Source organism: Ambystoma mexicanum, chromosome 7p (genome assembly GCF_040938575.1).
Source record: "Ambystoma mexicanum isolate Mex_15411 chromosome 7p, UKY_AmexF1_1, whole genome shotgun sequence".
NCBI lineage: Eukaryota > Metazoa > Chordata > Amphibia > Caudata > Ambystomatidae > Ambystoma > Ambystoma mexicanum.
In genome coordinates this window covers 600247978-600272918 of record NC_090939.1, presented here as the reverse complement: position 1 = coordinate 600272918, position 24941 = coordinate 600247978, and the positions used below count along the sequence as shown (strand labels likewise).

Below are 24941 nucleotides of genomic sequence, written 5' to 3'. Positions count from 1 at the left end.
GCTGTCCCGTTCCGCATATTCTGTTCAATGTATTAAATCATTGCTAAAAAATGTTCAATAACGTTACAACATATTGATCACTGCATAAATCTACTCCTGATTAAAAGACTATCGTTTCAATTTGGCTTTGGTTGAGCCTCTAACTTTTGGATGTTGTAACGTTTGTAGTCAAGCGTTGATTTGTTCACACTGTTGCACTAGCAAACATGTTTTTTACAATTACTTTACGTATGCGTGCCTGCCATTCCAGGGCACAGAATTGCAGGCCTGGGAAAAAAAGGTTATACTTGTGGATCTCATTGCAGGTAGGGTGGTGGACCCCAGATTCGCTAACGTAACTGTGCCCTGACCATAAAAAAAAAAGTATGGAAATATGTGCCTTGTTGCATCTCGACTTCTTTTGTAGTGCATGTGTGTATATATACACATTGTAAGGGTACTCAAAGGGTTAATGGTGGATATTTCTTATTGGTGACCAACTCCCCACATTTATAATCTCTGTTCCTTTGTTCATCCCAAACCAGGAATATTGCATCTCAAACTATAGCCAAGCTAAAAGATGTAGCCCGTCGAATCTCTTCATGCCTGGACCATGAGCACTACAGTAAAGAAAGGTCTGCATCGCTTGACCTGTTGCTACGATTTCAACGCCTACTTATCAGCAAACTTTACCCTAGTGATGGAATCGGTCAAGTCTCTACTTCATACAGTAAGTTTTCACAAAGCTTTCTTTGTTTTGCTCAGATCAAATAAAGTACACAATGTTGAGTTTTAGATATACACTTTATCCTGACCATTGCTGAAATGTATTGCCCTCATTGCAGCAATGGAATTTGCACACTAGTTGAACATTCAATGTTATTTTCATCTCTTTTGGAGACACATTTTAGAAAACAGATAATTGATGCCCGAGACCCGGAGCAATTGCTTGTGAGCATTCTATTCACTCAAACAGAAAGGTTCCAGTTAATAGAAGCACAAGTAGGTTTCTGTTATGTGCCTATACTTCGTTGCTGCATTCTACCTTGAAAAGGGTCAATTTCCTTCTTGTAAAATAAAGAGCCACTGAAGCAGTATTTGTATATTTCTCCTGGAAATGCAATCCCTGTCTTTATGCTTGGATTAATTGTTTTCCTTTTTTCTTAAATGTGTTCAGGTCCTGAACTTTTGGGTGTTGGATCGTTGCTGAAAAAATACACTGCCCTCTTGTGTACACACATTGGAGACATTCTACCCGTGGCTACCAGCATTGCCTCCACTAGTCACAGACATTTTGCTGAAGTATCTCGTGTTGTTGAAGGAGACTTAACTGGTAATGGTTTCCTTTATTTTGCTGGAGGATATGTTTTATTAATTAGCTGTTGGCTTTTTTGAGTTTTGAGATATCGATTTGTGGCACAAGAAAGACTATGCGGTACATTTTCTAAATCCTGGTTGGTTAAAGGACAGCGTAAATGTGCTGTTTACTCTTTACTTTAACTGTGATACAGGGGTTTTCATTCTGTTTGTAGCTTGAGTGATGGGCATGGAACAGGCTATTCTTTTTTGTGCTGCTTTCCCAGTTCGCTTTCAAATAGCACCCTGGTTTTCTGCCAGTATTTATTTTCATGCTAGCTAAAAACCATAGGATTCCCATGGAGTACTCCTGACATTTCCACCTGGTAAAGGCATGCAGATTCCATGGGAATCCTTTGTAAATGCGTTCTGTATTGCATTGCCAAGAAGGCCCACTTCCAGCTGTACCTCCTCAAGGGTATTCTCCCTTTTCTCACCTTCCCCCAGGAGCTCGCTGCCTCCAGAACTCTGGTTCTCTCTAGGCTGGACTACTGCAACATCCTCTTTCTCAATCTGCCTGCCTCTACTCTTTGCCCTCTTCAGCTCATCCAGAACAGGAACGCAAGACTTGTCCTTTGCCTCAAGCCCAGGGACTGCATCTCTCCAGCCCTGAAATCCCTCCATTGGCTCCCGGTGGCTGCAAGAATCAAGTTTAAGACCCTCTTCATTGCTCACAAGGCTTTTTTTGGGGGCAGTGGCCTTTACTACCCTCATCTCTCTCTTCCAAAGTACCTTTCTCCTAGAGCCCTTCCATTTTCTAACTCTCTGCAAGTGATCTCTGCAAGTGATGCAAGTGATAAGATTTTCAAGAAGAGATTGGGGAGGTGGGGGGGGGGTAGAACCCTCTCCTCTGCAGGTGCCTCCCTCTGGAATGTCCTCACTGCCTCTCTCCACCTTTAGCTGGACCTCCTTATGTTCTGCAAACTCCTCATGACCAACCTCTTCTCTTCTTTTTCTCTACTCTGCTACCCTTCCCTTGCTCCTGCTCGGTCTGCTGACTGGCTGCCTGGTTGTCCTCTGAGTCAACAGTCCTCCCTGCACTTGCCATCTGGTTCTATTTGCACTGACCCCTGGCTAACCTTGCACTACTGGGCTGAGATTGCCCCTTGTAGCCCCATCCTCCCAGCACTTAACTCATGGCTCTGCTGCTCTGGGTGCACTTCTCCCTGTATCCTCTCCCCTGCACCTCTTGTTTGCGCACTTGCACAAACTCAATGACACAAGGCCTAGTAAGATCATTCTTATCCTCCCTCTGTTCCCCCTACCTTGCTGCACCTTGAAACACTTGTGTATAGGCGCATAATAAATAACAAATCAATTATTTGCAGGCAGCATTTAAATTTCTTTCATAACGGACTGGGTGATTTCACCTATGTTACTCATAACATTTGTACTCTGGACATTTCTCAAATTGCACCAAATGGGGGTCCTCACCCTGTCTCTTCCTGTGCACTTTAGGAGGTTCATAAAATGGCTCCTTAAGTTTTCTAGAAAAATATGCTCATGGATGAGCCTTTAATGCAAATGATGTAGATATTTTCAAACTATCTTTGTAGATTATATACAAGTTAATGCAATTTATTTGCACCTTTGCTAAAATGCGCATTTTGTAGATATACAATCTATTTATTCATTTTGATCTATATTTTACAACGGCAACTGATTCAACTCTTTTTAGGGAAATCTTGACCATGTATTTTAGGTGCCCTTTAGAAGCAACACTAATGCCTATTTTGTTTGAACCTAATAAAATTTGAAGATTTGGGGAAGAACCAAATCGTTGCTGAAATCCAAACCTACTGACTATTCAGTTATGACAGGGTTTGAATTGGCCAAAAGTAACTGAGGAACATGTTATTTGCACTGATGTAACATAGTCTAAGCTGATAACTGTCACATTGGAAGTAGTCTTTGTAAGCACACAAGGACGAATGGTGGAATACCTTATTGCTTGATGTTTATCTGGAAAGTGATACAAATGTAAATAAATACAGACAGTTTACTTTGACATTGAATACGCGTTGGGGAGGATGCTCATTGTTTGTGCTAATTCCCTTAAACCTTAGAGAACTCCAGCTCTTTCGCTGGACTTTTAATTTTTATCCTGTTGTGAGTGAGAACTTTTTCTCACTCTCTCGTGTATTTTTGATCTGAATTGAACTCTGCGTTTCTTTGTTTTTGAGCCTGATAACTCCATAGGCATCTGCCTTTTTGTATTGTGAGACACAGCACCTTCAGTGCAGTGTCACAGAGAAGTCCTTTGAATTTCTCGTAAGGGTAAATACCTTCTCTTGGGTAAACTACTGTTCCCAAGAGTAGTAAAGTGAAATTGACTTTACTTACCTGTTTTTCCTATGTAGGTCCAGTAAACCCCATCTTCGGTGGAAGTACTGGGGGAGGGGGTTACTTAGTAGGCCCTTTTCCTACTTGTGTAAAAATGCTTGTTACCCTCACTACTTTTATTGGCTGGTGGCAGTGGTTGAATTTTCCTACCACTGTGCGTTTCTACCGCAGGCTGAATCCTCAGGTGCAGTAGTGCACCCATGAGTGCCCATTTTGTCAAAATGGCCCGGTCTTTTTTTCGCCATTTCTTTCTTTTGAGGTCTTTCTTGGGTTTTACTCTGCGTGCCAAACAAGGTTTAACCCTTTTGTTCATTTTGCCTTTGGCGAGCTTCAGTGCTGAAACCCGCTGCTGGCTCCAGTGTGTCTGGCTGGGCAGGAAGCGAAGAAGGTGCCTGAAACTCCCTGTCCTTCGTCTCCTTGGTTACCTGAATGCACCCAATGCTGATTGGCTGGCTGTCCTTGCAGGACAGCGACCTTGCTGTGTGAGTGACAGCTAGGCTGTGCATTAATGGGAAAAACCTGCATAAAAGGCGAGGTCTCTTGAACAGAAGTCATTAGACCACTGGACGAAACATCAGATAAAGGAAACTGGGAGAGAAGCTTGCTGCACCCCCCTTGACTGTTGAACTGCCGGGTGAAGCCCTGCTGCAGCGCTGAAGCTCCGATTTCACATCGACTAGGGAAGCCCGGAACTGATTACTTCTTCCCTTGTGTTGGTGGGACCAACTGACCCCAAGACGAACTTTGCTGGAAGACCTCTCCCTGCTGGCTGTACTTCTTTGCTGCTGCTGGAACCGAGTGCCAGGGTTCAGGAAACCCAGAATCGTCATTAAGCCAGACCCGAGCTCCAGGAAGATCCTGAGGACCCTCCCGAAGCAGGACGACCCAAGCATGACCCTCCTCACCAGAGTGCTGGACCCCAGAAGCAAGCGAAGCCCATCAAGTGTCCAAGAACCGCTGTGGTGCTATTTACCGGTAGCTGAAACCACGAAGTGCCGCTGATCTGAAAAGAGCCCGTAGCCGCCGACGACCTTCAAACTGCAGTGCAGGACTCCTCCAGACTTCCTCCCTTTTGTCCCCACGACTGAGGCCTAGGAACCCAGAATCTGCAAGACTGCAACCAGAACAGAAGCCAGCTGGATCCTCTTCTTCAAACCTAAGGTACTGTTTGACTACTTACCCCTTTGGTCTGTAGCTTGCTTTTTAGCACTGGAGATTTGCAGTAGCTGCTTTTTGCAGAGTTGATTTCAGCTCCCCTTCACAAGCCTACCAGCGTGTGACCTAACAGTGATTCTTTCTTAAACTCTCTACAAACATTGTGCAAGGCTTTTGTGTTATCTAAAGAAGCTCCATAGACATTGTTCAAATTGACTTTGGCTGTCCTGGCTCCCTGCAGACTCTTCTAACCCATTGACTTTGGTAACTTTTATTGCTGGGAAAGATCTAATCTAGACTTCATTGGGAGATTGAAAGGTATTCACATGCTCCGAGAACCTGTTATCCCTTTTCCTTCCATAACCTTTTCCTCAACCTCAGAATTGTATTAAATAAAAAAAGTGATATATTAATGTCAAATATTATCCTAGTAATACAAGTCACCCCAGGCTTTGTGTGTGTGTGTGTGTGTGTGTGTGTATCCCAAATGAGTATCTAATTTGCCCCTCTTGAGCTATGTATGGCTGCTCAGTCACTCTACCAACTTGTGTAGTACAGACCTGTACCAATAGGTGGGTTACCTATTACCATGGCAAGGCTGGCATAGTCTCCCACAGGGTTACTGCATCCAATCTTGCCCAACAATAAGATTTCTGAATATTGAGAAAATGAAGGAATTGAAAGGGTAAAGTATGCCTAAACGAACAGAAAAACGCAAATAATGAACTTTTAACATAGTCTAGGTGGGACATATGCTATAAAGGAGAGGAGTGGGAAGGGATGTTGGGGAGTGCAGGAAATGGGGGTAAATGCTGTTGGGTGATGAACTGATATTGAATCCATGTTGTGGAAAACAAAGATATAATTATCCAATATTACTAATGTAAACTGTTTGACAAACCTAAAACACATGTTTAAACATTTGGAAACTTTGATAGACCTCTTGTGACAATTTCTTTGTGCACCTTATGCCTGGTTACTCTCGCTCTTCCTATGGCTCATGATATAAAGTTGATGTCTGTTAGGAAAGAGTTCCCGGTTCCTCTTTGTATTCTCTTTGTGAGACCCCCATCTTTTTTCTGTATTTTGTCTGCTGTTTCCCTTGTCCCTATGGCTATAAAGGCCAGGGTACTTGAACTCCCTTTTCACATACCTGAACGAGTCACTTCACGCAGGAAGTCTTTTGTACAGGTTGGTGATATGGTTTTATTTGTAAATGAGTGCACCACTGTGTACCATCTATTTTACTGCGAGGTATCCTCTTCTGTCTGTTTAGTAGCCATATTAGTTACTTCGGTTTTCGAACAAAACCAATGCCATTGTTAGTAGTTTAAAATTTTTTATTACTGGTAATAATCATGTATGGCATTTGTCTTCCACAGCCACTGGCCACACCACACAAAGGCAAGCTGAGTGAACGGGTAACCGTTTAGGATGTACAGGGGTCTGCCAGACACCCTAATCTGCATTCCTACCTTAATGATGTCACAAATAGTTTGGCTGATGGCCACCAACACTATGAATGCTGCCCACCTTGTAATTGGTGGTCTAGGGTAATCGGGAGACTGGTTGCCAGCAGCTCTAGTTGGCATGCGAGAGCACCTACACCCAGACTTGGAGTGGTTTAGTGCAGACACCAACCTATTAGAGGGCAGACCATTCAGGCAGGTTTCTCCATCATAGAGGGATTGGGGGGCGGGGCGGGCACTGGGCAACCTGAGTGTCCACGGAGTATGGTTACGACAGGAACAGCTGAAACCCATCAATTGGCTCGAAATGATGGCCATCTGGCTTGCAATCAAAGCATTCCTCCCTATTGTCAACAGCAAGTCTGTCTGCATCCGGACTGACAGCTCCACTTGAATGTATTACATCAATAAGGAGGGAGGTACCAGGTCCCCTCCGCTCTGCTGGCTGGCCATCAGCATTAGGGAGTGGGCACTGTCAAACAGCATTTACTTATCAGAAGTCCACCTGTCAGGGGTCCAACCTGGAGGCGGACAGGCTCAGCAGGCTGGGGATCGACAACTACGAGCAGCAGTCGAACGAAGCAGTCCTGAGGGGGGGGATCTTCGACGGGTGGGGCCACCCCGAGGTAAACCTATTCGCCACCAGGAACAACTCGAGATGCCCTCAGTTTTATTCGGATCTCTGGGGGACACGTTGTAGATCCCGTGGAGTGGGCTGAATGCTTAAGTGTTTCCTCCCACTCAGCTGATTCACAGGGCCTTCTGCAGGATTGGTGAGTGCAGAGCCTTCGACCCATCTTGATAGCGCCATGGTGGCCGGCAAGAGCTTGGTTCTCGGATCTCTGACTGTCAGACCAGCCTCCAGTACACCTACTCTCCCAGCGGGGGGGGGGGGTCACTGTGGTTCAACCCGCTCCACAGAAGTTAGCCCTGGCACCTTGGTTCCTGAATAGGTCACCCTAAAGCATCTACACTTGTCACAGCACAACTTGGCTATCATACGAAGGGCGAGAAGTGACTCTACCAGGAGTCAGTACAGGAGCAAGTGGACCAGATTCTGTCACTGGGCCAAGGCGAGCAAGATTGATCTGCTGACATGCTCATTGGACGATGTATTATCAGTCTCTGCACATTTGGCTCACTCAGGGGTGCAGGTAGACACCTGCCGTATAGGGGCCTACAAGAATTCCAGAGACAACATCTTCTCCTCTTCCAATCCGGTGGTTAAAAGGCATTTGCCGGGTCTGACCAGGTTATACTCTCCTGTCAAACGTCCACGTCTGGTCTGGTCCTTAACGTGGTGTTGGGCGCCCTGGCTCACAAACCCTTCGAACCCAAGGCGTCAGCAGACATCGGCTGGTTACCATTAAGACTGCCCTGCTGGTTGGCCTCACGTCAGCATGCCGGATCAGTGAAATTCAGGCTCTGGTGGCTTTAGAGCCCTATACCACATTTCACCAGGACAAGGTGGTGCTTAGGACGCACCCTGCCTTCCTCCCCAAGGTTGTTTCTTCCTTTCACATTAACGAGGAGATAGTATTCCCAACATTCTTTGCCGATCCAAAGGATGAGGCTCAAAGTATTGCACTGTCTGGATGTCAAGCATGCTCTAAGATTTTATTTGGACAGGACAGAGTTTCTGTAAATCTGATGCCTTGTTCATCACTTTTGGCGGGTCAGGCTGTCGAGCCTCCAGGGCTTACATAGCAAGGTGAATGGTTATGCCATCAAGGAGGCATATGAAGGGCAGCACAAGCCATCCGGGCCAAGGCCACAGCTGTGGCTTTCCAAAGACATGTCCCATGGCAGACGATTAGCAAGGCGGCTACTTCGGCTTCCCCATCAGCCTTTTGCAAACTCTACTGTTTGGATGTCAGCGCCAGGTCAGACGCTGCATTTGGCCAGGCAGTTTTAGAGGGGCAACTCTCCTCCCCATTGCTGCATTCAGTTGTAATAGCCCATACATTATGGAGGAAAGGGGACGGGACGAAGGAGTAATTATAATTCGAATGGATTGTGTCCTCCAACGTATTCCTCATCTTAGATGTATTCCATCCAGCTTCAGCTACTTCGGAAATTTGTTTTCCTCCGCAGAGGGTGCCGTGCGTCGATGTTGCCAAGTCGAGGTCCCTCGGACGCCTCCGTCGAGGTTGATGTCGTCGGGGTATACAAGTAGCACGCGCGGCACCCGTTGGCCTCAGTACTATTTTTCCGCAGTACGTGTTGCTTCGGAGACACGGCGCACCTCAAGTAGTTCTGTGACGCAGTTACTGAATATATTCGATATGTCCTCGTCGTCGACCCAGACTACCCCGCATTTGGGATTCAAAAAGTGTAAATCCTGCGGTTCGAAAATATACATCATGGACCCGCACCGAGAATGTCTGTGGTGCCTCGGTGAAGGCCACGACATGGAGGCCTGTACGAAGTGTTAGGCAATGACGGGGAAGGCCTTGGCAGAGAGGAAGAGAAAACTGCAGGTAGGTCGAAAACCCGACCGAAAAGCCTCTAGCGTTGAGTCGAGGTCCCATGAGGAGAAATCTCCTCGAGGCAAAAGCATCGGTCTAGGTCCCGAAGTGGTTCACACCACTCTTCATCTTTGACGAAAAAGTACAAGAAAAGACGCCACCGGTCCCCTTCCACCGCGTCCTCAGACGAATCCCCCAAAAGAATTAAATGCCCCACAAAACATTCTTCCTCTGAAGAATGGGAAGCATTTAGAATAAAAATGATGGAGGTGTTTGAAAAGGCTAAGCCTCGGTCCACGCCTTCTTCAGAAGCCAGCCGGGAGCATTACCGTTCTGACATTCGCGCACCCTCGAGCCCGGGTGATCGAAGGAGAAAGGATCGGGAACCCTCCAGGAGGCCGAGTGAAAAAGACCGCTCAAGTCGACCGTTCGAGGTCACTGACACCGTCTGGAATCCGACACACCTCGAAGGGTAAGCCTTCGAAGCCAGCTCCGTGGACAACTATTTCGTCGGCTCCATCAACCGATTTTGTCGACCCCAATGTCCTCGGCAACAAATATTCCAAAGGCTCCAATTCAGCCAGAAGCTGTCAAAATAACAGCAAACAAAGGCTGGAATGCCTTCATGCTCCACTGATGCACCTCTCCCAGAAAAGGTTTTTAAACCTCTTCCAAGGAAAGAATATTTCATATCCTTAACTTCAATTTTTGAAGAACAGGAGTGGTCTGATGAGGAGAATGATCCTTTTGGACTGGAATATGGCACCCCAAATGTCCCAGAATGCCTGATTACTGAGGAAAGCAGGATGAGGGATCTGGTGGAAACCTTGCATAATGCAAGTGAAATTGATACTTCACCTGAAACAGATTTTGACCTGGCCAGAACCAGGGGAACATGCCAGTCCCTCATACAGACAGTTAATGACAAAGGTGGTCAAATATTTAGGATGGGCTAGACCACCAACTGAGTTAATCCAGAATGATCTGATCGATATATTGGATCATGGTCCCACCGAAGATCTGATTTTACCCTTCCATGTAGCTTTACAAAATAGGGTGGCCAAAATTTGGGAGACCCCGGACTCTATTCTTCCGGTGAATATGTCCCTCACTTCAAAATACCGCCCTTCCAGTAGCGACCCCGGCGATCTGTCAAAACACCCTACTCCCGAGAGTCTGGTGGCTCAGGCAGCCACAGCTTCAAATAAGGTGGCGTACCCTTCCATCCCTCCGGATAGGGAAGACAAGCGTGTGGATGGCTGGGCATGCAAGGAATTTTCAGCTGGGAGTATGGCTTTAAAATCGGCTAACTCCACATGTGCCTTGGCAAAATTTTCGTACACTCTGTGGGAGTGCATTGCAATGGCAGCAGAGCACATACCAGAAGGGGATCAAAGGGAAGGATTCCTAGCCATTGTTAAAGATGGAAAGGAGACCATGCAGGAATCCCTTCAGTCTGGATTGGACACTGCAGATAGTGTGAGCAGGTCCATGGGCACTAGCACAGTAATGCGCAGATTTGCGTGGTTACGGAAGTCGGGTTTTGCACCAGATGTGCAAAACTGTCTTTTGAACATGCCTTTTGACAGGTCTCACCTTCTTGGCAACAAGGCTGACGAAAGCCTTGAGAGGTTGCAGACCTCGAAAGCAGCTGCTAAGTCTTTAGGAGCTGCTATTAGGCAACCTCAGCCTTTTCGTGCATCAGGACAATCTTGGAGGGGACGATCCTATCGTTACTGCTCCTCATATGGAAAGGCGAGAGGAATGACCAATCGGAGGCCAGAAAAAGGCCACTTGTGGTGGACGAGGAAAAAATGTGCAAAGCCAGCCCCAGCTGCAGCCTCTTTAACATCAGCGGCCGCAGCAACTGCCACAAAACCACTTTGAGGACTTGCATCACAAGACACCTGTGGGAGGCAGGCTGTCGCAGCATCTGCAAGAATGGCGAGCCATTACTACAGATGTTTGGGCTCTAGAAATAATAGCCCAAGGTTACTGCCTCCCTTTTCTAACGCAACCTCAAAGCAATCCACCAGGGAGACACTCTGAAGTTTCCAGACCCGCTCCTACAGCGGGAAGTCTTAACCCTGCTGGAGAAAGGTGCTATAGAACCAGTACCTGTAGCGGAAAGGAACAAGGGATGGTACTCCCCATATTTTTTGATTCCCAAAAAGGACGGAGGACTGAGACCAATCTTGGATTTAAGAGGCTTGAACAAGCACCTCAGGAAGGACAAGTTCAAGATGGTCACTCTTTCTCAGATCCTTCAGGCCCTTCAGCTTCAGGATTGGTTGGCGTCATTGTACCTCCAGGATGCTTATTTTCATGTGCCAATTCATCTCAAGCACAGAAAATACCTGAGGTTCGTAGTTGGCGACTCACACTATCAGTTTCGAGTACTGCCATTCGGGTTGACCTCCGCCCCGAGGGTCTTCACCAAATTAATAGTAGTGGTGGCATCGAACCTCCGGAGAGGGGGGATTCACAACTACATCTACCTGGACGATTGGTTGATCAGGGCACGTTCTGCCGAACAAGCCTTGGATCATCTAAAAATCACCTGCCACTTCCTTCACAGACTGGGCTTCTTCCTCCTTTTCAAGAAGTCACAAATGACACCTCCCAACAGCTCCAGTACATAGGGGCTGTATTAGACCCATCCGTGGGAAAGAGCTTGCCTCCCAAGTCGAGGGCTCAAGACATTCTTCAGATGGTGTCCAAATTCCAAAATGCCCAAAATCTCCAGGCCTACGACATCTTAAGGTTGCTTGGCCTCATGGCAGCCTGCATTTTCCTAGTGCCAGAGGCACGCCTGAGGATGAGATCCCTTCAATGGGCTCTAAAGACTCAATGGTCCCAGTTCTCAGGTCAAATGACGGATATCCTTCAGATTTCAAACAAGGTTCGGCAGGATCTTCTATGGTGGACTTGCACAGAGAACATCCTAAAAGGAGAACATTTTTGGCAACCTTGGCCGGATATTACAGTAGTGACGGACGCTTCACTCATGGAGTGGGGAGCTCATGCCAACGATCTGACAATCAGCGGTCGTTGGTCTCCATCGGAGTCCAAAATACACAGCAACCTTTTAGAGCTGAGAGCAATCAGACTAGCGCTGAAGGCTTTTTTGCCATCTCCCAGAGGAAAAAATGTCCTGATAATGAGGGACAACACAGTGGCCATGCATTATCTAAACAAAAAGAGGTGGTGTAGGGTCACTACCTCTGTGCAGACAGGCAATGCGGCTCTGGTATTGGGCAATTCAAGAAGGAATCTCCTTAACGGCAGTCCATCTAGCCGAGGAGGAGAATATGACGGCGGATGCTCTGAGCAGGCAGAGCACGGTGTCCCACGAGTGGGACCTGGCTCAGGAAGTCATTCAGGAGATCTTCACCCCTTGGGAAACCCCCAAAGTAGACTTGTTTGCGACCGGAATCAACCGGAAGTGCAAAAAGTGTTGTTCAAGGGAATTTCCCCTGAGTGGAGCCCTAGGGGATGCGTTTGTAGTAGAGTGGAACTTCCCTCTACTATACGCGTTCCCTCCCATTCCCGTCATTCCTCAGGAGATAGAGACGGTTTGGAAACCGCATGATCCTAATTGCCCCAGAATGGGCCAAGAGAATGTGGTACCCGGACCTTCTAGACATGTCCATCTGCCCTCCGTTACGTCTTCCTCAGAGAGAGGACCTTCTCTCAAAATTGGAGGGCCGGGTTCTCCATCCAGAGGTCAAGACTCTCAACCTTCATGCTTGGTATCTGAAAGGCTGAGATACAAGGATTGCGACCTTCCAGATTACGTCATGGAGGTGTTGCTTTCGGCAAGAAGGCCAGCAACAAAATCTCTATGCCGTTGGAAAACGTTTTGCAACTGGTGCAGAGAAAAGAATGTTGCTCCTTTTCTATGTTCTATCCCAGAAGTGTTGTCCTTTCTCTTGTCCCTGGCACATAGAGGCCTAAATGTTGGGACCATTAAAGGCCATCTTGCAGTACTTTACATTTTCAAGCACTCTTCAGAAGAATGTTCCTACTTTAAAATTCCTTAGATAACACAATTCTTAAAGTGAGTCACCAATGTTTTCCCTCCGTACCCTTCCAAGTCCCAGTTTGGGACCTTAACCTGGTTTTAAAGTTTTTAATGTGTGCCCCTTTTGAACCCTTGCACACTTGTCCATTAAGGTTGTTAACATTGAAAACAGATTTCCTATTTGCTTTGACATCCGCAAGAAGAGTGAGCGAATTGCAGGCACTGTCTTCTGGGCCGCCCTATACTGTGTTCCATAGGGACAGAGTGGTATTGAGGGTTAAATCTTCATTTTTGCCTAAAGTTGTGTCTGATTTCCATTTAAATCAGAATTATTCTGCTCGCGTTCTACACTCCCTCATCCCAGTAAGGAGGGAAGATTGCATAGGCTAGATCCAAGAAGAGCTCTAAGCTTTTACATTTCTAGGCTTTCCAAGCTTAGAGTGGATAATCAACTTTTCATTGGCTACACCGGAAGGAAATTGGGTCAATCGTTGTCAAAACAAACCATATCACGTTGGATTGTGCTTTGCATTTCAGAATGCTACAGATTGGCGGGCAAAGACCCACCAGAAGGCTTAAGGGCCCATTCCACCAGAGGCATAGCCTCTTCCACAGCCCTACAAAGAGGTGTTCCCATAAAATGTATTTGTGAGCAGCAACTTGGTAATCGCTGCACACTTTTAATAAATTCTGTAGTCTGGATGCTTCCCATTCTAAGGTAAAGCAGTGCTATATTCGGCCATATAATAATAATGTTAAAAATCTGCTCCCTCCTCCAGAGAGCTTTCTAAACTGCTTTGGGAGTCTATCTAAGATGAGGAATACGTTGGAGGACACAATCCATTCGAAGAACAAGTTACTTACCAACTGGTAACGTTCTTTCAACTGGATGTTCCTCCAACATATTCCTCATCACCCTTCCATCCTACCCCTCTGTAGACTTTCTGGGTTATTGCCACTTCAACTCTTGCAAGGCTGACACCTGGCTACCTACACTATCCATACAACAGAACAAGAGGAGGAAAAACATAACTCTGGCCAACGGGCGCCACGCGTGCTACTTGTATACCCAATGACGTCACCCTCGACGGAGGCCTCCAAGGGACCTCGACTCGACGACACAGACGCACGGCGTCCTCTGCCGCTGGATGGAATACATCTAACATGAGGAATAGGTTGGAGGAACATCCAGTCGAAAGAACGTCACCAGTTGGTAAGTAACTTGTTTGTTACTCACCGTAGTGACGAACATATTCCTAGTCCATAGTCCCTTTTCCTCCATACGTCCTACCATCCTTATAATATTGTCGACATGTCAAAGGGGACTGAGTGGCGGCGCAGGGTCAGGGGAGCGCGTGCTCCCAGGGCTGCACGCCCGCTTGCATCTAAATTTAAAGGGGAAGATGTTTATTGACATGATAAAGGTTCTGTCTTGCGTCCCTAGCGAGGGACCCCCATACAGTATGGAGGAAAGCGGACTATGGACTTGGAGTACGTTCTTTACTATGGAGAGTAACTTATAATTTAGTCAGCATAGATATATAAGATAGTGATTTTTGGGAAGCAAAACAGTTGGTTAGTGTTATCCAAGTAGAGCTTCAGGTAGGTTCTAAAGGCAGTTTCTATGCACAGCAAGTATTTTAAAGTCCAAAACGCAAACCTAGCTAAAAGGCAGTTCGGAGAGGTTTAAAGTCTTGAAAAGCAGCCAAAGTCAAAAGTTCCTGTGGATACGTTAGTTTCTAGGAAAGAAGATACAAGAAGGCTTAACCAAAGTTGCAGACCCTTTTAAAGAACTTGCTAAAGGGACACAAGCAGCGACTTGAGTTGGAGGTAAGAGGGGATTGCCCTGGACTCCTCTACGCGCTCTGCAACGACTTTCTGGAATAAGGTAAGCAATCACTTCTTCCCCACAGTACCTGGGGTTTGAGGAAAACGTTCCTGCGTGATGCTCTGCAATGTTGCAACTCTGTACCCGACCACCTGATTTCTTGGTCTGATGATGCAAAGCAGGACAATGGACCAGATCTCTCAGCATCAGTCTTGAGGGAGGACCTCTGGCATGGCTTCCATCCACTTCTCTGGTCACTCTGTGCTTTTGGCACCTTTTTTGCCGCACCAACAAATGATGCAATTCGCCAGGTCAATCTTCTACGGTTCCTGCAGTCCCACATTCTGATGAGGGGGTCTGGACAAGTTGGATTGTGTCTCTGGAGTGTCCTCGAGGGCTCAGCAAGGACTTGGACGAATTTGGCCTTCCCACGGCCATGCACTCGAAATGGGCAGCAGGTCTCCTGGTATTGGGGTTCCGCTGCTCTGGAAACTCGCAGGACCTCGGGAGATGTCTCTAATCAAAGTTAGTTTTGGGACTGGTTGTTCCAACCAGTCAAAGGGTAGGAGTGGTCCTCTTCGGAGTTATTCTGTCGCACAGAAAACAGGGTCAAGACAGCTGTGGTCGTTTCACGGTGTTGTAAAGGGTCTGCAGGTGTCTCTAGTCGTCGTCTTCAGTTATTTCAGCTTCCAGTGGTCGACTTGCTTTTCACTCCAGGAGCCTCGCCTTTTTATCCAGTTCCAGCACTTATTACTCTGCAATCTTCTTCAGCAGTTTACAGAAAGGGGCGTTTGACTGTCCACCCAAGATAGCCAGACCCCCAGCGGGAGCTGGTCCCATTCAGGACTCTGGCAGACAAAGGACAGGGGGGTGGAAAACTCCTCCCCCACTTCCTGCCTACCCAGACAGTCTTCTTGAGCCTCGGTGGGGACACCCAAGGGTTCCCGTCAAAGGCAAACACACGCACACAAGCCTCACCTCCCAGAATGTTAGAAAAGCCGACTAAGAACAACCACGCTAGTAATGGGATAAAAAGATGTAAGACCCCAAGTTGGTACAAAAGCATTAGCTTTCCTAGACGAGTGCATGACCTTATATGGGATTTCCTGACCTGAGAAGGCAGGAAGAACGTCAAACAATATGGTCAAAGAACAAGTGAAAATCTTGTGGCACGGCCATTTAAGGGGAGTAGCCACGTTTGTTTTTTTATTTATATAGCACACCTGACCCAAGGGTATTTGGGCGCTTGTGAAGGTAATGGTTACATGGTACATAGTATACATTATATACAGGAGAATACAGTTATACAGAAAAATAGCAGTAGATAAGTCAAAATCAATAATAGGAGTCATAACGGAAGGACAATAAAGTCCTTCCACAATAAAGTGTAGTGTTAGCGTGGTAAGTTAGGATTTATTGAGGATCCAAGTTGTATCTTCAGGATATGTCAAAAGATTGAATATTTTTAATATCTTGTGGGAGTGTGTTCCATAGCTGAGCAGCTCGAACCAGGAAACTGGCACTGCCAGCTATTTTTAAGTTATACATGGGCACCACCAGGAAAGATGAATTATATGATCTTGTGATTCTAGGGGTTAGTTAACGTGTGAATTTGTCTGTGAGATAGGGAGGGGCTTGTTTTTTTTTTCCCTTAATGGAGAGCCTTAGTTTGTTTGTGATGGATTCATTAGCGCCTACGTAAAGCCTATTGAAATAGTCCAGTTTAGATTGTAGAAGTGCTCTGGCTAAGGTTAGACAACTGTTAGGTGATAATAATGGTCTACACGCCCTAATCAGCTTTCCAGTATAGGCTGTGGCAGAGGCCGTCGTGTTTACCTGTTTGGATAGATTCGAGTGGGCATCAAGGTAAAAACCTATGGTTTTTACATTTGTGGCTATGGGTATATTGTTCCCATCAATAATGATACTTGTGTAGTGAGGGCTCAGTTTGTGAAGGTTATTGGTTGAACCGACTAGGAGTAACTCGGTCTTGTCATCATTCAGGCAGAGGCCATGTGTGGCCATCCATGCCTGAATGATGGTGTAGACTTCGTTAATTGGGCGACATCTATGTCGTAGGTTTCTGATAGTGGTAGGAGTATCTGGGTGTTGTCTGCGTAATTAGCGTAGGTGACACCCAGACGGTCCAACTTATCGAATAGTGGCTTTGTAAAAATATTGTACAAAGTGGGCGAAACGAGGAGCCTTGTGGGACTCTGCAGGGGATGGGATCAGCCGCAGCCGTAGGTGAGAAGACACACATTGTTCTATTCTGGAGGAAAGATTGTATCCATGTGACTGCCGAGCTAGAGAAGTGTGCTGCTGATGAGACGTGCTCACATAGTATTTTATGGTCTACCAAATCAAAAGCAGCAGATAGGTCTAGGAGGAATAGGATCGCAATTTTGCCTTTGTCTTTCAGATTGTCCATCTGGCTTTTGAGGTCAACAACAGCAGTTTCCGTTCCGTGCTGGGGTCTGTAACCAGATTGGCAGGTTCCAAGTAGTTGGTTGGATTCAAGATAGTCTTGAATTTTCAGATATGCAATTCTATCCAAGATTTTCAATAAGGGGACTGTCGTGATTGGTCTATAATTGGTGGGTATCTCCAGATCTAGTGACTGTTTCTTGAGTAATGGGAGAACCCAGGATTGTTTCAAGTTACTTGGGTCAGAGTTGCTAATGAAGGAAGAGTTTATAAGTTTTGTAATAAAGGGGGCTAGTTCTCTAGCTGCATCTTTTATAATCTGAGCAGGGCAGCTGTCGCCTTTGCAATTTGAAGGTTTAAGAGATGCAATAACTTTTTGAACTTTGGGTATGGACACCTTATTGAATTTGAATCCTGAATTTAGGTATGCAGTAGGGAGTAGTGTAGGGGTAGTAGGGTTGCAGGTGGTCAGTTGTGATCTTTTGTCCGCTATTTTGGTCTGGAGTCCTTATTTTTTGTTAGAGAGGGCATGAACCAGTGTTTATCCTTGGTGCAAGTATCTGCTGGTGGGTTAGGGTTTTCTAGCTCTCTTAGGATGTTAAATAATTCTTTCGTTCTGGAACCTGCTTGGCTGATTCTGTTATTGAAGGTATCTCTTTTGGTGCAGATTATCTCGTTTTTGTAGGTGGCAGAGATAGTGGTTAAGTTAGTTTTGTTTTCAGGTGTAGGGGTAGATTTCCAGAGTGTTTCCAGTTTCCTCTTTTCTGTATGTAGTGCTATAAGTTAAGGAGTAAACCAATAGCTCAAGTGGGCTTTTCGTTTGCTTTTGCTAATTTTAGAGGTGCAATAATGTCTATCGCTTTGGTCATAGAGTTGTTATAAATCTCAACCAGCAGGTTGGGATCATTGTTGTCGGGTAGAGTATTGAGTATGGGGACTACCAGAGGTAATAACGTCTCTGCTGTAAATATTTTTTTTGTTCCTGGTAAGTCATGGTGGCACTATAGGAGGCTTTATCCTCATCTGGTTATTGACATTGTGTCCAATGAGATGAGGTAATGGTCTGACCATACAAGTGGTGTGGAGTCCATTAGGGTGATGTTGCAATTAAGATCTGCAAGCCAGTCAAGTATCCTGCACTTCTCGTGGATAGGTTTAGTACTTCTTTGGGAGTAGCCTTGTTCAGCTAAAACAATAGCTAGGGAGGTGGCATGTAGATCACTGTTGTCGTCATAGCCAAGGTTGAAGTCCCCTAAAATGATGTTTTGCGCCAAGGGTTTAGTAATATCCACTGCTAGTGATGTGATATCATCTTCGAAGGATCCGGGAGGACCAGGCGGTCTGTAGATGATGTGGATGGTAATGGTGGTGTTAGGCGTGGTTTGAAACTTAACTGAGAGGTGTTCACATGATACCAGAGGGGCTGAGGCAGCTATCCTTATGTTGAGGGTAGATTTTAAGATGATAGCTGTTCCTCCACCTTGGGCATTGGGTCTGCCGGCTCTAAGGATGGAATAGTTGTCAGGGACAGCTAGGGTGATAGATGGGTTCGCTGCGTCGTGCAGCCAAGTTTGTCACCGCAAGGAAGTCAAGATTATTGTTCAGCATGACATCTGCAATCTCCGTTGCGTGAGCGATAAGGGATCCGGCATTTAGTAGTGCCCCTTTGATAGACTGTGTCTGACTATCTATTAGGGTGAGGCTGGGATTAGTTTCTGCTGGATTATTAGTTGTGGTTGAGTTAGTTTTATTTTTGCGCCTGGGCTTGTCGTTAGTTAATTCAGTATGGGATGTACAGGTAGTCTTCTAGTTCTGTATAACAAGTGAGTGCCGGTTTATAGGTAGTCTACTACCCAGTCTATCGTTACGCTTAGTTGTGTCAGGGTTGGTGGTAGGTGAAGCTATTCGCAGAGTGGGCGTCTTGACGACAATGGGAGGGAGAGGTATTCTATACAGGAAAGGTGTGCCCTGTTTATCATAGGATGTGGTGACTAGGTATAAGGTAGGTAGAAACATGGTAGGCTTAATTCTAGAGTCCCTGAAGGTAGGTTTAAGTACTGGTAGGAATGGCGTGGGTGGGATAGAACTATGAATGTGAGTGATGGTTAAGGAGCTCCAATATTCCATCTTAGAGAGGTGAGACGGTCTAGTAATAGGCCATATAGAGGTGAGTATAAATGGCAAGGTGCAGAATAAGCTAATCCTGGTATGTCATCTATCTGTACCATGTGTGAGTGTAAGGTGTGTCGTAGGGATCTCTCCAATATTAGTGATCGCATTAGGCTAGTATATCTATAAATATTGCATAGTAGAAGGGTAGTTAGGGCAGTAAGTGGATGTGCTCAATATAGACAATAGTCAAAGTTGGCTAGTTCGAATCGATGGTAAAGTAAATGGGCTGGTTCAAAACCAGTGGTAGAGCAAATAGGATAGTTCAAATCAGTGGTAAAGCAAATAAACTGGTTTGAGGTCAAAAGGTGAAACAAATAGGGTGGCAAGCGAAGGAAGTGGGTCACAGGCCTGGGTTGGCAGATCCAGGGCAGTATCAAAAAAAGGTTTCACTAACAAATAGTTTTGAAGGTAGGCTATTTGCAGGAGTAATCGACATATACACTTGTGGATTGGCAATTTCTAAAATGTGCGAATACTTATAAAACTTACACTGGGCTCTAGGCCGTATTATGTTGGGATTTTTGAGAGGGCTATTTCAGAGACTCACCAGCATGCTCAATTGAAAATTGGCAATTCAGAGATTTTGCATACACTTTAAAATTTGCAATGGGCAACATCAACAACATCAACACTATTAGTTTTGGGGTAAGCTATTAGTCACAAGCGTCAGCATGTACAATTGTGGATAGGCAGCTTTGTCTTAAATACATGTTAAAGCTTACAAGAGTACAGAAACAAGTCTCGCTAGCATGATGGTGTTCCAAGTAGTATTGCTATACACCATTAGTAGCCATATGTAGTAAACGCAAGTGTACACACTAGAAATAACACAAAAATGGTAAAAAGGTAATGCTTCCACCAGCTTATCGTTCTACCCATATAAAAGTAACCAGAAATCACAAGAGGAAAAGGCTATGGTGATAAAAAATGTATCACCACTGCACTGCATTTTAAGATGCTGTGTGCACTGTTAAAAAGTTACCACAAAGGTAAAAAGACAAAAGGGAAACAGTTTCCCAGTACTGATAGTCTGAAGGACTGATTAGGTTCCCCATAGAAACATTAGCAAAAGGCTATGGGGGTGAAGCTGAAGGCTTCAGTTCCCTGTAAAAAGTCGGGACATGTTCAAAAACAAAAGCAAGAGGTTTGGTGGTCCATAGAATATGGAGGGAAAGTTGTTAAAAAGAGAAATCTTTCCTAACAGCTACAATGACGCACACAGAGCACTCCAATAACTCAAGATGGCCAGAGAAGTACAAACATATTCAATAATTGATTAGGCCTTTAAAATACTCACTAGCAATGATGCCATCAGGAAAGTATTGTAACTGTAGCCAGTGAAAACCTGTGTCAAAAACTCATTGCAGATTTGACTTTGCAGAAATTAATTTATTGCTAGGTTCTAGTTTCATTGACAATATAAAATCAAATGTTCAATGTACTAATGGAAGCTGTAAACAAGAGAAAACAAATCTGGATATTCTGTGAAGGTTTTCATTTCAGGAAGCACAAAGTATTTTTTAACCATTAGAGCACACTTTCCCAAAGCAGAAGTGGAGAGCTTGTCTCAGACGTAAAATGGCATGACAGGCAATGCAGATGTGTGACTTTTGATATACTGATATGAGTGGGCTCCTGGAATGGAAGGGTTACTGTAAAGTAGCAAAGGTGCAGAATGTGAAAAAAGATTAGTGTATGCATGGAAAGGTAATTGTAGAACCTGTAAGGTAATTTAAAAGCTTGGAATCGAACATGCAATTAGGTTTTTTCTCAACAGTGGTCTTATACTTGCACGTTAACACTAAAGTGCAAATGTATATTTAAGAAACAATCAGAATATTTATTTCCCAAACATGAAATGTTGTTTAGGCTAAACCCACAAATGTCTGGAGGATCCAGGTCAATTCAAGAATGTTGGCCTCATTTGACCATTCAAGTGTGTCTTTTTTGAAAGGGGAATTGGAGAGCTTGCTTTGCAGCTACAAGTTGAGTGACGCGCAGTGCAGAACTGGCACGATTTACAAACGAACTCACAAGGGTGCATATATAGCATTTTGTCCAGCATTTGATCTTTCATAGATTCACATGCTGTGAATATTTCCTGTTGTCAAGCTGGGAATCCTCAGAATCATAGAGTAGTGTAAACTTAAACTTTCAGTCTCCTCCTTTAACTCCTCCCCTGTTGGCCATCTTCTGTTTTTTTTTATTTTTTATTTGTTTAAAAGAAATGTAAGCGCACGTTAGTGTAGGGAGTCTCTTCAACTTTTTTATGAATTATTTTGGATTTTAGCATCTTTTCCATGAAAAATATATATTTGTGTACTCGATGACCAACGTTTGCAGCGACAGTGCTAGCTCCATAGACTGTTCCTGCCACCGGTAATCTTCGACAAAGTTTTTTCTGCGCAGTTGGACCTACCACATGGCGGAATCCATGAGTATGAGCCTGTTCAAAGGCTGTGCCCCGTCATCCTCACCATGTCATCCAGGACTGCGAAATCTGCCAGTCGTTCTGCAACAAGATGTTGAGGTATCGTCGCCGTCGTCTCGTGGCTCAAGGATGCCAGCTGGGCCTCTGACTTTGCTTCAGTATGAGTCATGCCTAGTTACGGCAGGGCTGGACCGCCCAGCAAACAACTTCTAGTAAGAGGTCTAGGTTGCATGAAGTCCAGGCCACCAGCAAATGGAGGCCTAAAGACACCTCTGGCAATGAGCCCAGATCCTCGTACAAGGACCGGTCTTCACCAAAGGTCAGTGCCCCAAGGGGTGTCGGCAGGGGAGGAGAGACGAGGCCTTTTCCATTGCCCCAGGGAGGCAACGTCTTTTAAGTCCATGTCAAAATCTGGTGGCCACTCGTCTCCTTCAATGTCGAAAACTGGCTCGTCGTAACCGGCAACAAGGCAGTTATCGTCGACAACCAAGCCTCCCTTCAGGTTGTCTGTCCCAAGGCCATCAACGCCGTCCATTGGCACCCCGTCGTCAAAGCAGTCAACGGCTATGACTGTCTCGCCACAACAGTCAACCTATTCGTCAACGGCCACGACATCATCTACAAAAAACGTCAACGGCCACTAGGACCTCGTCGACTGCATCTACGTCCCCAGCTGTGATACTCTTGTTGACGACACCATTGACGGCCAAAAGTAATTCCTTTCATACCATTGTTGACACTGCCATTGTCAGTGGCGTCTCTGACACCCGCACCAGCACTGTGTCTGCATTGACGGCCCCTCCACAGGCATCATTCCATAACCTTGGGGCGGCCTTGCTGCTGGGTAGTATTGTGTCAGAGCCGGGTTTCTCCCAATCAGAGGATGTGGAGGAAGTAGAGGAGGAGGCCATCATGTGACCACCAATGCCATTGTCATAATCATCATGGATTCGGTTGAGCCCGTCTTGTGACTCAAGAAAAGCCACAAGACGGGCTCAAACTAATCCATCACAAGAAAAAGTAGATTTTGCAATTGTACAGAAAATAATCTACACATCCTGGCTAAAATCATTTTGATGGAAATTATACCACGAAGATGCAGAGAACATATTACGAGCCGTTTGCAATAGAAACTCTAAAGACTTTTGGTCAATCAAAAACAAATCAACATCAACTGATACGATTATCACTAATAGCGTTAGTGAAGAGAAATGGTTGGCATACTTTACGAACCTATTCAAACAACTAACACCAAATGCATGGGAAACAGCTAGGCGTGGCATAAATGAATGGACCATATGCAATGAACACACCATTTTGGAGAAGATAAAGAAGTTGAACAATTCCAGATCCCCGGGTCCTGATGGAATTTTGAACATCCACCTCAAACAGGACGCTGAAACCTGGGCACCACTAATAACGGAAATTTTTAAAAGATGCCGGGTCACAAGAACCATCCTTGCGACTTGGAAAACTGCCAATATTGTCCCAATTTATAAGAAGGGCCCAAGGGACGATCCAAAAAACTATAGACCGATAGCGTTATTGGATGTGTTGGGCAAGCTTTTTGGATCACTGATTTTGGGCGAATTCCAGGATTGTCAGAAAGAAGCAAAAACATCAGACACGTTCCAATCTAGCTTTGAAAAGAACCTAGGCACCTCTGTCAACATTATGATGATCAGTATTCTAAAGGCGAGAGTTACTGAGGGTCATCCAACAATATTTATAGCGTCGATAGACCTGGTACAAGCATTTGACCGCGTAAACGGGAAGAAATTATGGGAAAAACTAGAAAAACTAAAATGTCCACCCTCCATCTTAGACCCAGTTAAAGCCTTGTATAGTGACACCTCAATCCGAGTGCGATTGAATGAAGCTGGACAGCTGTCAAATCCTATAAAGACAGCAAGAGGGGTTAAACAGGGCTGCCCCTTAGCCCCCGCACTATACAAGGCTTACGTGGCTGACATTATGGATGCAAAAAATGACACCCACTCATTCACACCCACAATAGGGGATTCAAAGGTTACGAGACTGCTTTACGCCAACGACATCCTTCTGTTGGACCAAACGGCCATAGGCCTACAGCGGCAACTAGACAGTCTCTCAGCCTACTTAAAGAAAAATGACTTGGATCTCAACACAAATAAGACCAAGATAATGATCATTGAAAAATCTAAGAAACCAACAAGAAGATCACATTGGTTTGTAAATTCAGAGAAATTAGAGACAGTGAAAAGTTTCACATTCCTGGGGGTGAAAATCTCTCGTAGCAAAATAGAAATTACTATGCAGGAGCATTTCTTTGCTAAGACAAAAACACTTGCAGCACAAGCCTTATCCTTGGAAAGAAAGTTTAGCAAATTTACAATTCTCCCAGTAATAAAATTCTTCAAAGCAAAAGCTACGCCGGCAGTAACTTATCGTGCAGAGGCAGTGCCACGACTTCCATCTACACTATGGGCACAATTAGAGGGCCTATTCTGGCGTAAAGTATTAAGACACCCCAACTCTACTCCCATAGCAGTAATCAGATGTGAGCTGAGCCTACAATCAATGAAGTCGGTGGTCGAAAGAAACAGCTTGTTATTCCTGGGGAAAAATTCGAAGAAACCCACGTCCTAAAATTCTTGATATCATCTTTAAAGAAATGACGAGCAAGAAATGTTGACGGTATTGTTTAATACCCTATTGATGCTGTTGAGCTCTCACGTCCCTACGAGCCGGCCCGTTTGGAGAACTTCACTCGCGGCCTGTCGGCCGAGTCACCACAGCCGTCTGTTACAGAGACGCTATACACCCGGGTGACCCTGTGACCGTATTACGGTCACTATAAAGATCTTCAGAGGAGTTGGAATACCCTCCCTTGTATCTTCCAACCGTTTGGACCGATGGTATTGGAGTTCCAAGCTCAGCAAGCCGCCACGCAGGAAATTCCATCTGGACGCTGCCAATCTTCACGGCGGAGTTCCCAGTCCACTATAAAAGAAGTAATGGATTGCCTCTTGTCTTCTGTGCTAAGAAAGTAATCTTCATCTCCTGATGAAGACGTAACATAAGCAACGTTAATACGTCAAAACCAGTAGAGATTTTTAAGATGAGGTCATTTTTGAAGATTTCTGGGACCCATCTTAATTGCTAACCACTTATACAATCTTCTGTGGTTATGTGTTTAGGATTGCACATTTTTTGTATAACAATTGAATTGATGATGAATTGTTGGCTATGATTTTTATAGGTTTTTATCTTATACCTATTGATGTCTGGTATGAGTGGATTGATGCAT

At 45.2% G+C, this 24941-nt stretch overlaps 1 protein-coding gene across 4 annotated transcripts in view; it reads left to right on the top strand.

Moving 5' to 3' along the window:
- Nucleotides 1–24941, top strand: part of HERC2 (HECT and RLD domain containing E3 ubiquitin protein ligase 2) — a 2956340-nt gene that overhangs the window by 726097 nt on the left and 2205302 nt on the right. For all 4 annotated transcript variants that reach the window (XM_069636605.1, XM_069636607.1, XM_069636603.1 and 1 more), the window contains exons 21-22: nt 525–709; nt 1157–1312. In XM_069636605.1, coding sequence (XP_069492706.1) covers nt 525–709; nt 1157–1312 — 341 coding nt within the window. The remainder of the gene's footprint in view (nt 1–524; nt 710–1156; nt 1313–24941) is intronic.